Source organism: Neophocaena asiaeorientalis, unplaced genomic scaffold (genome assembly GCF_003031525.2).
Source record: "Neophocaena asiaeorientalis asiaeorientalis breed wild unplaced genomic scaffold, Neophocaena_asiaeorientalis_V1.1 scaffold119, whole genome shotgun sequence".
NCBI classification, from domain to species: Eukaryota; Metazoa; Chordata; class Mammalia; order Artiodactyla; family Phocoenidae; genus Neophocaena; species Neophocaena asiaeorientalis.
The window spans coordinates 3970645-3986201 of record NW_020175821.1 but is presented as its reverse complement, the minus strand read 5'-3'; the positions used below and the strand labels follow the sequence as shown (position 1 = coordinate 3986201).

General features: G+C 36.5%; 1 protein-coding gene across 1 annotated transcript in view; it reads right to left on the bottom strand.

Moving 5' to 3' along the window:
* The window catches only part of FSIP1 (fibrous sheath interacting protein 1), a 190293-nt gene extending 176587 nt beyond the window's left edge, over positions 1 to 13706 (bottom strand). Inside the window, exons 1-3 of the mRNA XM_024732548.1 lie at positions 13581 to 13706; positions 6303 to 6489; positions 2804 to 2958 (exon numbers count right to left, since the gene is read on the bottom strand). Of these exons, the coding sequence (XP_024588316.1) occupies positions 2804 to 2958; positions 6303 to 6489; positions 13581 to 13706 (468 nt within the window). The remainder of the gene's footprint in view (positions 1 to 2803; positions 2959 to 6302; positions 6490 to 13580) is intronic.
* Positions 13707 to 15557: the final 1851 nt, after the last annotated feature.

Here is a 15557-nt window from a genome sequence, read left to right as displayed (position 1 = left end):
GATGCTACCAGAAAACTACTAGAGCTAATCAATGAATTTGGTAAAGTTGCAGGATACAAAATTAATGCACAGAAATCTCTTGCATTCCTATACACTAATGATGAAAAATCTGAAAGAGAAATTAAGGAAACACTCCCATTTACCACTGGAACAAAAAGAATAAAATACCTAGGAATAAACCTACCTAGGGAGACAAAAGACCTGTATGTAGAAAACTATATGACACTGTTGAAAGAAATTAAAGATGATACTGACAGATGGAGAGATATTCCATGTTCTTGGATTGGAAGAATCAATATTGTGAAAATGACTATACTACCCAAAGCAATCTACAGATTCAATGCAATCCCTATCAAACTACCAATGGCACTTTTTACAGAACCAGAACAAAAAATCTTAAAATTTGTATGGAAACACAAAAGACCCCGAATAGCCAAAGCAGTCTTGAGAGGAAAAATGGAGCTGGAGGAATCAGGCTCCCTGACTTCAGACTATACTACAAAGCTACAGTAATCAAGACATTATGGTACTGGCACAAAAACAGAAATATAGATCAATGGAACAGGATAGAAAGCACAGAGATAAACCCACACACATATGGTCACCTTATTTTTGATAAAGGAGGCAAGGATATACAATGGAGAAAAGACAGTCTCTTCAATAAGTGGTGCTGGGAAAACTGGACAGCTACATGTAAAAGAATGAAATTAGAAAACTCCCTAACACTATACACAAAAATAAACTCAAAATGGATTAAAGACCTAAATGTACACCAGACACTGTCAAACTCTTAGAGGAAAACATAGGAAGAACACTCTTTGACATAAATCACAGCAAGATCTTTTTAGATCCACCTCCTAGAGTAATGGAAATAAAAACTAAATGAAAAAATGGGACCTAATGAAACTTAAAAGCTTTTGCAAAGCAAAGCAAACTACAAACAAGACAAAAAAAACAACCCTCAGAATGGGAAAAAATATTTGTAAATGAATCAATGGCCAAAGGATTAATCTCCAAAATATATAAACAGCTCATGCAGCTCAATATTAAAAAAACAAACAACCAAATCCAAAAATGGGCAGAATAGACATTTTTAAATGTCTATTAAATAGATATTTTTCCAAAGAGGACATACAGATGGCCAAGAAGCACATGAAAAGCTGCTCAACATCACTAATTATTAGAGAAATATAAATTAAAACTACAATGAGGTATCACCTCACACCAGTTATAATGGCCATCATCAGAAAATCTACGAACAACAAATGCTGGACAGGGTGTGGAGAAAGGGGACCTCTTGCACTGTTGGTGGGAACGTAAATTGATACAGCCACTAAGGAGACCCGTATGGAGGTTCCTTAAAAAACTAAAAATAGAATTACCATATGACCCAGCAATCCCACTACTGGGCATATACCCAGAGAAAACCATAATTCATGCTAATGTTCATTGCTGCGTTATTTACAATAGCCAGGTCAAGGAAGCAACCTAAATGCCCATTGACAGAAGAATGGATAAAGAAGATGTGGTACATATATGCAATGGAATATTAGTCATAAAAAGGAACGAAATTGGGTCATTTGTAGAGACGTGGATGAATCTATAGACCGCCATACAGAGTGAAGTCAGAAGAGAAGAACAAATATCATATATTAACACATATATGTGGAACCTAGAAAAATGTTACAGATGAACCAGTTTGCAGGGCAGAAATAGAGACACAGATGTAGAGAACAAATGTATGGACACCAAGGGTGGAAAGCAGCGGGGGTGGGGTGGGGGGTGTGTGATGAATTGGGAGATTGGAATTGACATGTATACACTGGTGTGTATGAAATGGAAGATTAATAAGAACCTGCTGTATAAAAAAATAAATAAAATAAAATTCAAAAAAAACAAAAAAAGCATTTATAGTTTTGGCTTGCACATTCAGTGACCCCACCTGGAGTCTAATTTTGACTTTGATGTGAGATAGTAAGCTAAATTTATCTTATGTCCCTGCACTATTTAATTAGCCCATCCATTTGTTGTCATTCCACTTCTGCAATAAATAAATGTCCACTTAAAAAAAAATACCAATCTGTTATTATAATATTCCTTACCTTAAAAGTGCTCTCCTTTGAGGGGCAAAGTTCAAATATGAGCCAATGGCTATGCATCAAGTCAGTGCCAACGTGTGGTCAACTTCCGCCCCTCAATACCACAGAGAATAAAAGGTCCAAGAAGGCCAAGGAGAGTTCATTGAGACAGAAGCAAATACAGCATGGTCACAGGCCACAAGCATTTTACAGCTCCCCAAAGACAGCCTGACCAGCATGTGAAATAGTCAACTTCCTGCTTGTTTGTCACAAAAGTTTACTCAAATAATAATGGTAACCAGGGGGGTTAAATTTTTGTGTATTTGTGTACTTAAGTCCAAATTGTAAGCTCGCTGAAGAAAAAGCAGACATATATACTTGATGAAGGTAGGCACCAGATCCCTTTCTATTCCAGAGATGGAGGAGCCAGGCCTGACACTGGTGACAGAGGCCTATGGTGATGCCTGTCCACTGTCCATGGGGAATGAACATGCCCAGTGCAGTGCCTGAAATCTGGAATCCTGCAAAGTCACCTTCTCCAGTTCCAGAAAACTATCTCCCTCACTACCCCGCTGCCCCATACACACACATATACACACCACTGCCCTACCTCCACAAAATAAATTAAGGCAGGCCACACTAACACTTCCAGAGTCCATGCTTTTCTTACTCATCTTAGAGGAAGTTGTTTCTCACATGTCAGCATAAGAGTATACAATTCTTACCTTAAGTTTTTCAAACAGCTTTATTCTCATTTCTAGACCTTGCTTCTTGATTTCTTTTTCTCTGTGTTGTCTCTTCACCAATATCTTATCAAGCCTCTTCATCTTCTGAATAGCATCTTGAAGTTGAGAATCTAATTCCTTTAATTCATATTCATCTATATATGTTGAAAGTAGGAATGAGCCTGAAGTTTAGTAAAATCATAAAGCCTTTTCCTTCTTGTTTTGTTTTTACTATTTGTTCTTTCATTCAACAAATGTTTATGGCTGATGGTAATAACTAACACTGGTGTCATGTATCTTGGTTTACAAGGTGCTTTCACATATTTTTTTCACATAATTATCTAACAACCCTGTGAAATAGACATTTACCTCTATTTTACGGTTGAGATAACTGGGTCCTTTCAAATAGCTAATAAATTATAGCACTGAATTCAGAAGTGGATCTCGTATGATTTTAAATCCCAAATTCTTTCTCCTTCATTCTGCTATACTTTCTATATTCATAACTAACAAATAAAGAATAAGACAAAGACCCTATCCTAAAGCTGCTTCAGACTAACTGAAAGAGAAGTCATGTACACAAATAGCTACAGTAAAATGCAGCATGTCATAGAGACAAAGAGTGATTCCAACGTGTTAGAAACAAATTCAGAAAAGTACACAGTGTATCTTAACACCTTTAATCTATGCCTCTCCCATTTGTTCTATTTTCCTAAAGTACCTAAAAATGTTCTTGAATTGTGGATAATTGATAGTAACTTATTTGAAATTAGGAACTCTTTAGAACTTCTGTCATTCAAGTTTTAACTTACCATTATGAATAATAGTATTAATAATTATCATTATGATTAATGATAATATTAATAATAGCAGCTAACATTTAGAGTTACCTGATAGGCACAGTCTTAAGTGCTTTTTTACATTCATTATCTCATGTAATCTTCACCGTAAACCAGCAAGATGGTATATTGTAACAGAGTTACATATATGTCCGAGATATATCATCTTATAACTAGTAAATGCCAGAGTCAGTTTCCACCCGACCTGTCTGACTGCAGAGCCAAAGCTCTTCACCACCAGGAGATACTTCCTCTGTAAGGTCTGATGAAAGATGATAATCTGGCAATGAGCATAAATGCTCAAGCTCTAAAGTCTCAGCCACCCCAGCTTAGATCATTAGAAATGGCATATTATGCAAAGAAAAGCCAAGTTTTGCAACTTTTGAAAATACAGAGCCCAGTGATGTTTCCCTATAATGTATATCACTTCTTCTTAAAAGAAAAGGAGATATGTTTCGAGGGAATAAGCTTAGCCAAAAACAATAGTAATCTTACTAATAAGGAGACCCTACGAATCATATGGCTCACATACATCGAATGCAACAGCCTCTAGTTCTAATTCCCAACCACCAGCCCCAGCATTCTCAGGCCCCATTGTACATGGGTGGTCTATCCAGCAGACATTTTGAAGTAACTCTTGCAGTATGGAAACAGTATAAACAAATACATTGTAAATGGGGCCAATAGCTAATCTCAACTCTAATACCTTGTTTCCTAATAACTGTAATCCTGAGTCACCTGGCCCTAGAGCTGATCTCATCCCAAACATACTCTAAATCAGCTGTTCACAAAGTTTATGAGCTCAGCTTCCCTTTACAGTTTATAAATTATGGAGAACCCAAAGTACCTTTTATTTATGTGAGTTACATCTATTGATAATTACCATATTAGAAATCAAAACTGAAAAATATTATATGTATTTATTTATTCATTTTAAAATAATAAACATGGTACTACTAATTACATTCTAACATAAATATAACACTTTTATAACAACCAAATTTTCCAAAAAATATATTGAGAAGAATGGCAATATTTTAAATTTCTAGTATCTGGATTAACAGAAGACAGCTGGATTCTCATCTCTGCTTTAAAGCCAATCTATTGTAACCTGTTACTCAGTTAAAGTATTGACTATATGAAGAACATCTGGCCTCATACAGTAGTTGGAAAGGGGAGGAGAAATTTAATACCCTTTTCAGATAATTGTGGATATTCTTCCTTGATACTAATATCAAAACTGGACAAGGGGTAGTTTCTTAAAGGTTAGTTGTAATGTGAAATCTGTAACCCTATCGGTGAGCTTTTTGTATTTGTTTCATAAATCCATGGATCTATCTTTCATTTGAATGGATCTTTTATCCTGCATTGCTTATTTGGAAAATAGTGGTTCACTGAATTCACAGACCTTCAAATATTAATGATTTCAGTATACAATATGAAAAAATCACATGTGTTAATACTGTCACCAATTTTTATCAGAAAAGTCTAAGTACTGGGAAGCTGTAAAGCTCATGTTGACATACACAAATTTTCCAAGATTCTAATTTTTCATTTGAAAGCTGAAATTTTATCATTGACATAAAATACTGTCAGTTGTTTTCCTTGAAATAACAGGCCCAGTTCATTTTTTTTTAAATGTCTGCCAAATATCTAAGTCTGAATGATAATAGATGATCTGTCACTCATTCTTTCTAGTAAAAATGGTGTCCCATTAAAAAGTGGCCAGTTCAGCTCTCAAATTATCACACCAGTACTTTTCCTCAACACAAACTTCACGTTTTGGCACACAGCAGAATCGCTGTATATGTACCTACCATTTCACCACACAGGATATTAAAAAGATGTGTACTCAAAGGTCAAGATTAAATAGAATTTAAATTTTTTACTGCTCCATCAAGGACATTCTTGCGTGACACTGGCTATTTCTTTTCTCTGCCCATGCCAGGTCTTGAAGAACACAATGACTATTAGTACAATTTGATGCCATTCATTGCCTTGATTCATGCTAAAGCACCAGCAATTTTACCCACCATTGCTTTTGTACCATCAGTGAAACCAACAATTCAGTGGGCAAAAAGGCAAACAGCATTATTTCAATATTACAATGAATCATATCACTGATATATCAGTATTATGATGAAAGTAGTTTTGACTTTGCAGAGTTCCTAAAAGGGTCTCAGGGCCCAGGGCTCTTTCAGTCCATGTTTTGAGAACTGCTGTTCTAATTCACTCTGATCAGTATTAATTAATACCAGTATTAATACCCATGAAATAATGGAGTCTCTTAAAATCCAGAAGTTATTAAGACCAAATGGGATTATCCCTTAAAAGGCATTTATAAATTACAGGATATATTCTACTGTACAATTTTCAAAAAGATCAATAAATCATGTCATAAAATGCAGAAATACTTCCTACTTGATTAATGTAAAATGACTACAATAACAATTTTATTAAATGACATATTTTATTATTTTTCTAAGTGTATTTAAGAACTCTTAATATTCTTATAAATGAAAACTGGTGATTTACTTGCTCACAAAAAAAGTCTCTTTTTTTATTATTTCTACTTAGCAGATAAAATAAATATGTAATTCTAATATTTTAACTATAGCATCAGTAATTATCATTAGCCAATCACCAAGTGATTATCCTACCTGAACATTCAGGGATTATCTGATGCTGAACCAAGTTCGAATTTTCATCTGATCCCTCTTCAGCCAGTTTTATTTTCTCAGAGTAGTTTTCCCCTTTATCATCATTACTGTTTCTACCTTCCTCTGTATTACTACTGCCTTCTGAGTGGCCTTCTTTACCAGAGTTCAGATTGACTGCAGTATCAACCTAAAAATTATTTCCAAAGAAACAGTTTTCAAAAGTAAAAGTAAAAAAAATTTTTTTTAATTTTAAATTTCTAGACTATTTTAACTCTAATGTAAGTATATGTGAGGACATATATGTATACAGTAGCATTAAATGATTCTAGAAATATGACAATTAAATGTAATTTAAATACACAATTAAATTTAATAACATTTGCACCAAAGTAATATGCACCACTCTCCAGCAATTTCTAGCAATAATAGAGAAGCGTCAGGAATCAGTCCCAAAGAGAACTGCTCTCTGCCAAGCTCTGGGGTTGAAGCATGATGGCCCCTGCTCTCTGAGCTTACCCTCAGATGGAGAGTCAAGGGTCTAGAGCTGGGCTGTCCAGTACAATAGCCACTCGCCACATGTGGCTACTGAACAGCTGCAAAGTGAACAGGCTGAACTGCGACGTGCTTCTAATGGAGTTCTTCAAATCATAACCATGTGCTTTGCTGAATAATTTATTTTTACACTATTCACTGTTTTTCTGTTTCATTTTGGTTTCTCTTTCCATTTTAGCAAAGTTCATTTTGAATACACCAGTTTGGTGCAGCTGTGTTTTCCTGAGAGAGAACAGGAAAAGACATCCATGGCTGCACCAGGAAGAAACAGACATCATAGGGCCCTGAGGGCTGTGCTTGGCAATAAGAGTCACAGTGGAGGTGAACACAGCCCATGGGAGAGGCAAAACCTCAGGGAAAGCAGGTCAGCCACTGCTGAGACGAGTACCTTTCCCCTCCAACGGAGGGACTGTCCGCTCCAGCCCTTCAGGGGTCAGTCCTTAGAGGCTTTTATGGTCATGGTCCACACCCCACCACTGTAATCTGTGCGCCCTTGTGAATCTCCAGCGCCCTTGTGAATCTCCAGGACAGAAGATAGACGGTGCTGAGAATTAAACTGTCAGGGACCCAGGACTGCATGAGCATATATGTTCACCTGAACTAGGACATGAGTCCCAGCAGAAATGAGCTGAGCCAGTGGTATAAAAATCATAGCCAACATTGACTGAGGCATTACTATCAACCAGGTCCTGTGCTAAGTACTTTAGACACACTACCTCGTTCACGCCTCAAAATGATACAGGCATTACTACCCGGATATAACAGAGAAGAAAACAGATCCAGTATGGAATGAAACTAGTGGAGACCCAATTTATAATAAGCAAAACAATGCTTACTTTATGTGATCTTGGAGGTGTTAAAGAAGGTTCCCTGTTGAAAAATATTCTTCTGTCAAAGACAGGGTAAAGCCTAAAATTCCATAATATCCAGTAAATCCTTAAGGCTATATAGTTCTGTGAAAATGCTGAAATTGCTAGAAGAGGTCACACGAGCCCTGTCAGTAATTTATATCTTGGCATAAATGACTCTAGCTGACCTTTCCCTGAGAATGGGTTTTTATACAGGGGAAACATAAGTAGACATTACCAACATACTCGGATACCACACTTCAGGATACACAAAGATCTTTCACATATATCATCCCGTATGACCCTAACTCTTAGGATGAGCGGGAAGCAATGAGGCAGAAAAAGATGAAACTAGAGAACAAAAGGCAAATATTGCCCATTTCACAATTTTACCCATAGTTCCCCACCCCACTAGCACCAACCATCTCCCCCATCCCGTTGCCCACTGGCCTCTCTATTCCCAGCCCTCCTGATCTTCTACACTGTGGCCTAAGTGTATGATTTTTCTTTCTTCTTTATTCTCAAAGCCACATTCAATCTCCATTTTTCATTGCTCTGTGTCCCCCACTTCATACCTCCATGTTAGTCCAGGAAAGGTAAATAGCCTATAAAAACCCTTCCTAGCAATTAGATCCCTACCTGAAAGCCATGAGATTTTTACACCAATTCCAACTATTGGCTCATTCAAGAAAAATATTCAGAAGTAAAAATAAACCAAAATTCTTAGAATGAGAAATATATCATTACTACAGAAATTTCATTAAAACTCTAGCATTTTAAACTCACTTTCTGCTATACAGAAATTTGGGGTAAGAAATTAATAAAAGACAAATGAGCAATAAAACTAATCAAAATACCAGGATTTATTTATTATTTAGACAATCTATAAGGTTTTATAGACATTGAATCATTTGCAGTCAGCAGTCAACCTGCAGCATACCTGTGGCTTTCTTCCGCAACCTAAGGTGAAACTTACTGATTTTCCATGAATTTGATTAAGACAAATCACAACTTTTAGGAAGTCTTGCTTTTGCTATAAGTATCAAAGTCCCTGTTGGTTAATAAATATGCTAGAGTTTGACCTATAGCTTAGTGGGTTCAAATAAAATCTGACTTGAAGTGATTGCTGATATTTCACTTTTAAATAAGCCCTGAATGAAGTAATATTAATCTATGTTTTAAAACATGTGCATCAATATTGTGAAGTTGCTACTTAAAAAAAAAATCATCACCCAGGAATATGGAAGCAGAAATACTAAGGCTTTGCTACCCTAGTATCTGTCAGGTCTTTGTATATTACCCTACCTACATAAAATGGTAAAACTGTCGTTCTAAATTTGTTGAACACATATTATGTGAATACCTACTATGTGCCCGACTTTACACTGAATCCTGTGAATAAAAACATGGGAAGGACTAACCAATTAGGTTAAAGAATTGAGGCCAATTAGCTAAGATGTACTGAATACCTACTAGGTGCTAGTCACTTCTAAAACCTGTAGATATTTCATCTCATTTTATCCTCAAAACATGCTTATGGGGTGGATAGTATTATTACACCTTTGAACAGATGAGGAAACTGGCACAGAGAGTTGAAGTAGTTTGCCCAAAATCACATAAAATATGGTCATCAGAGCCTATTTTGAACCATGATTCCAGAGTTTAGGCTTATAATCACAAAGCTTGAGACTAAAGAATCTAAAATTGTTTTTAGATTCCAGTTTGGGCTATATGGAAAACTGAATAAACTGAAACCTTCCATCTACTTACAAATGCATAGGTAAGTTCACAAGAACCCTGGGGAAACTGCCAATGAACAGAAATTAAAAGGAAAGTGAAAGCTGAAATAGGAACCTTGTAAATCCTTAAAGCAGCTGCCCTGGTGGGGATGGGGTAGGAGCAACAAGGACAGGCAAATGAGGATGTGCTGGCCTCAGAAAGCTATGGGCTTGGGCTTTAACACCCACACAGAGCTAAGAAACTAAGCCTTGGGACCATGCAAGACAAGATGGAGAGCAACCTTCCCTCTCCTGCTCCATGAAGCTGGATCCCTCAAAAAGGTGCCTCCTTGGTGAGAGGGCAGACTAGAAAAGTACATCTATCCAAAAGCACAGGATACAAACAAAAAATGTGTCTGGGTTCCAAGTGGGAAATCGTCTTCCCTGAGAATGTGCAACCACAGGGTCATGCTTCATGTGGGTTTGGATTCCAATTTATGTTATTCATATCCTCTGGAATGCTTAAAGATCAAAAATTAGCACACACACAAAAAAGATTCATGCCAGTGATATCTCTGAGGCATTTGGTAGAAGCAAACAGAAACTGCTCTGGAAGGTATAGTTGCTCTGGAAGGTATAGTTTATCAGGCTCCATAAAATTCCCAAAATTAAAACTTACATTCTAAAAGGTCAAAAGCCATGAATACATGACCAATAATAAGCAAGAATCAGAATAAACAAAAGAACTTAAGATATTAAAAAGTTGATAAAGATAATCATATAAATAGTTTTAATGGGTATAAAAAAAGAACCCCAAAAACACAAGATCAAGGTATTGCAAAGAACAGATGGATTTGAAAATAAACTAAAACGAACTTCAAGAAATTAAAAATACATCATTAAGCTTAAAAATTCAATGGATGGATTAAAGACCAGATCTGACATAGTATAAGAATTCAAAATTAGAAAATGTTAAAAATTCCCCAGCATGAAGCACAGAGAAATAAATGAATTTAAAAAAAATTTTTTAAGAGACATGAAGGATAGAAGAGAAAGGTTCAACAGACATTTAACTGCACTTTGAGGATGACAAAATAGAAAAAAAATGCAGGCAATATTTGAAACATGTGAAAACACAATGGCTAAGAAGTAAAAAAAAAAAAAAAAAAGAAACATACAAGTCCTTATATTGAAGAAGTACTAGTCTCCAGAAAGATAAATAAGTCCATACCTAGGTGAATAATAGATACCAAAGACACAGGGAAAAAAAATAAAGCAACCAGAGGAAAATATCTAAACTAGACAACCCACACTGGAATGAATACTGGGTTTACAAAAGCCTTCTCACTGGCAACAAGAGAGGCCACAAGTATCTAAAACATAAAACTATAAAACTTTCAGAAGAAAAAATAGGAAAAAATCTTTGGGAATTTGGGTTAGACAACGGGTTCTTAGATACAACCAAACAACACAATCCTCAAAAGAAAAAAAAAATTGATAAATTGCACTTAAAATTTTAAATGCTCTTTAAAAGACAGTTAAAAGAATGAAAAGTCAAGCTATAGACTGGGAGAAAATATTTGCAAACCATATATCTGACAAAAAACTCTATCTAGAATATATAAAGAACTCTCAAAAGTCAATAATAAGTAAACAAACACAACTTAGAGTGTAAGTCAGAAAAACAAATTGTATATTAACCCATATATGTGGAATCTAGAAAAATGGTACAGATGAACCAGTTTGCAGGGCAGAAATAGAGCCACAGGTGTAGAGAACTAACGTATGGACACCAAGGGGGGAAGCTGGGGGTGGTGGGATCAACTGCGAGATTGGGATTGACATATATACCCTAATATGTATAAAATAGGTAACTAATGAGAACCTGCAGTATAGCACAGGGAACTCCACTTCGCTGTACAGCAGAAACTAACACAACATTGTAAAACAACTATACCCCAATTAAAAAAAGATTTTTTTGAACATATACTTTCCAAAAAAGATATGTGGATTGCAAATAAGCACATAAAAATATACTTAACATTATTAGTCACCAAGGAAATTCGAGTTAAAACCACAATGAAATACTACTGTATACCTATTAGAATGGCTTAAAAAAAAAAAAAACTGACAATATCAACTGCTGGTGAGGATGCAAAGCAGCCGGAACTCTCATACATTTCTGGTGGGAATAGAAAACAGCTTGACAGTTTCTTATAGTTAAACATACACTTACCATACAACCCAGCAATCCCACTCCTAGGTATTTACCTAGGAGTAAGAAGTAAAAGAAGTAAAAACCTATTTCCCACCACATCCCCAAAATCAGTATGCAAATATTTACAGCAGCCTTATTCATAATCACCAAAATCTGCAAACAACCCAAATGTTCCTGACTGGGGAATGAATAAGCAACCTGTGGTTTACCCACACAATGGAACAGTACTAGCCATAAAAAGGCTTGAACTACTGATACAAGCAACAACATAGATGTGTCTCAAATGCATTGCGTCAACAGACAAAAGGCAGATGCAAAAGCTACATATTTTTTTAAATTCCATTCATGCGGAATGGAATTAAACCTTCTGGAAAAGGAAAAGCTATTGGGACAGAGAACAGATCAGGAGTTTCCAGGGATTAAGAGTAGGAGAGATTGTTTATAAAGGGGCAGCATGAGGGAATTGAGAGGTAATGATGGAACTGTTCTATATCTTGATTGTGATAGTATCACTCTACACATTTGCCAAACTCAGAACTATATACCAGAAAAGAGTGAATTTTACAGTATGTAAAATTTTTAAATTAGAAGCAAAGAAGTCAATGAGATACAATGCTAATAGATGGGAAGATTTAATTTCATAAAGTTAGAAATTCTCTCCAAATTAATCTATCAATTCAAAGCAATTTTAATCAAAACCCCAACAGTATTTTTCACAGGACCTGAAGTGTTCTGAAATATAAAAACAACAAAAAGCCAAGAATAGCTAGGACAGTCCTAGAAAAGAATATGATGGGAAGACCCATCCCACCAGATATCAAGAATTATTACAATGCTACAAGAGTTAACACACAGTATAGTAATGATGCAGGATTAGATGAAACAAAACAGACAGCTAAGCTAGAAACTGTATTTTACAAAGCTGCTTGCAGGTTGGGCTCTGGATGCGTGTTAGTTTCATCAAAATAGGTACATCTGCACAAAAGTTTTACCACAGAAATGAGGTAGAAGCCATCTTGCTAAGCTCCTGATACGAAATTGACAAGAAATATCAAAGGCAGTCATCTCTGCACGTCTAGTCACCAGTTTTGTGGTGCTGAGGGATGTGTAGCAGTGTCAGAAGCAGCAACACAAAAGCAGCAGCTTTCAGGTCTCTGGATTTTGGATATGGTGGTGTGACCTGGGAACCAATAATCCAAGGGAAGTCCCCTCGCATGATTTCACTGGCCTTCCATTGATTTTTGAGGAACTGAATTTCTTGTATTCAATCCCTTTCTGCTGGAAATGTCTAGAAGGCTTTCTATTTCCAGCATTAAATCATGATAGACAAAAACTTTAAGAGTTACATAATGCAGAGTCTAGTGCATAAGTCAAAAGAATAAGTGAGAAAGGCTTCACAGACTTGCAAGAAAATTTTTCACCATAAATTTCAAAATTTTTGTTTCCCACAACCTTAAAATAAATTATCCCCCATCACAGAGGGAAAAACAGATTCTTTAAAAAACGTCAAGCTTAGATATTTTAAGAAAAGAAAAAGAGACCAGGTAATGTACCTACTAAACATATACCATGTGGTTTTTATCCAAACTCTATTTTTTAAATTACTGAATCTTTTTCATAATAAGAGTCAATGGTGGCATAGTAGACGTTGGAATACAAAGCTTTCTTATGAAAGAAGAAAAGTTAATAAATGAGCATTAACAAAGTACAATCGTGAAAAAATAAACCATAACTCCCCCCTAAGAAAAAAGAGGAGAAGGTAAAGAAGGAAACAGTATTTTCACATTAAAAGATCTAAAGTAAAATCCAAGAAATCTATGAGTGCTCCCAGAACACACCCTTTAAAGATGAACCTTAGAATGGGATGTTAACAACAGTCTTGGTTTATCAATTGCTAGAGATCAGAAGAAGTAGTTTATATCATTTCTAAACAGCATAGTACCTTGAAGGACGCTGGTTCCGGTGAGAGCACCTCCAAAGAAGCATTTGAACCTCTGCTCCCATGACGGGTTCTTGAATTTGAGGCTGGTTTTGAAATTCCATCTAAGTTTCCCTTTATAATATCCATTGATCTCCTGAAACAAGCAAACAAAATTTCAAGCAAGTTATGACTTGTATGTTTAAATGTTTCATCAGTGTTAATAGGCAGTGAACTCAGAGCCTTTGTTATAAGGATTATGTCACTACCAAAGTCACAGTACCCTAATTTCATCAAAAGATGCCTGTGTCCATGGATCATTACATCTTATGTCACCATAGGTGCAAAAAACATGCTTCCAGGATGTCAGATTCTGAAAGTGGCTAAAAAAGAATGCAGACGTGAACACCACCTCAATGGCCTTCTGTGCCTCCAAGAGAAACAGTTACTGTGGCCTTGGCCTAAGAAGACACTTACGGAGCACCACACCCCTCGGCCAAGATTCATGCTTCATTGTAATAATCTGCCAAGGCCTCTACTTTCTTCGGGTTTTACCTTCCTTATTCTAGCTCAGCCTTCAGCCAGGGCTCCCTCTCAGCTCTGATTTTTCCTCTCCTCCTTGGTACTGCATTTTCATGGAGTACTTATCTCCAGGTGACCACACTCTTCTATCAACCCTCCCCTTCTAAAACCCATGATTCTACTTCTGCCTCGAAACAACAGAGAACCGAACCTACTCTCTCTACTAGAGGACCGGCTTTCACTATCTGGATACACATTGCCAATCTCTTTAACTATTTTTCATGTGACACCGTCCACAAGACTCTCACCAGTCTGGCTGCTCTATTCCTAGGACTATTTCCTGAAGCAGGAAATAGTAGGCAGGATGGTTTAAACTAGTGGGAAAACTTGGGCACTGCTGGCACTTTGCTTCCAAACTGTGCCCTTGGTCAGGACCATTCCAAATATGTTCCGTAATGCTTGGGGTATCATGCATGCCAAATAAAGTGGAAGAAAGAGAGAGAATTTCATAGCTTGACTTCTCAATACTTAGCTTTACATGTGAATGGATATCTTCCAACAAATTCTTTCCTAAATTCCTATCAATTATAAATTAAACCATTTCTCTCATAACAGAATGAAGAAAGGCAATTGCCTCTGGCCCAGCAAGTGTAACAATGTCCCTTTCTTACCCTAAAAAATGACTCATCTTTCTTTCTTTTTTGAACAGCTGAGGCAGAGTCCAAGGAAGCTTTGGACACAGGAGGAAGCCCAATCATGAACAACCCCACGCTCCTCCAAGGCACCCAGAGCAGTAATATGATTTACCCTCCAACCATTCAGTGTGCCAAAGCTGAGGCTTAAAGGACAGTAGGTCAACTCTTTCCATCTCAGCAAATGAAAAAGGCAGTGATCTCAACATTACTCAAACTCTGCAAAAGGGTTTTTGGCTCACTCAGGAAGGCACTGACATTATTATTGTGGGATGACGGATCGCCCTGGCCCGTCACGTCACCATCAAAAAGCTTAAGTCACTGAAAGGCCAAATGTCTTGTAACGCCCTAAACAGCCTGTCAGGGGAGACTTATTGTGGCTAACAGAGGGAGCAATGAGATGGAAGCCTGTGCAGAGCCAGTATAATACATGTCAATAAAGGGAGAGGCACAGGGAACCACCAATGGCATGGATCAACTAAAAGGCTCCAGAAATCTTTAGATTAGTTTTAGAAATAGGTCTGTTCTATTATGTTTGCTCATGAAAATAATAAATAAAATACAGTTTCCAGGATGGGTAGGGTTGTAACTAACAATCTTATGAATTTGGCCATGTAGAATAAAGTATGGATAAAGGATACTGAATTAGGAACTTAAAGATGTTTTTGAGTATTTGAGAAGAAATCTCAATAGCCAGAGAGAAATTCCACAAGAAAAATAAAGCATTGTACAAGAAAACAAACAATCAAATGATAATACTTATATAAGTACTGAATTTAACCAAACA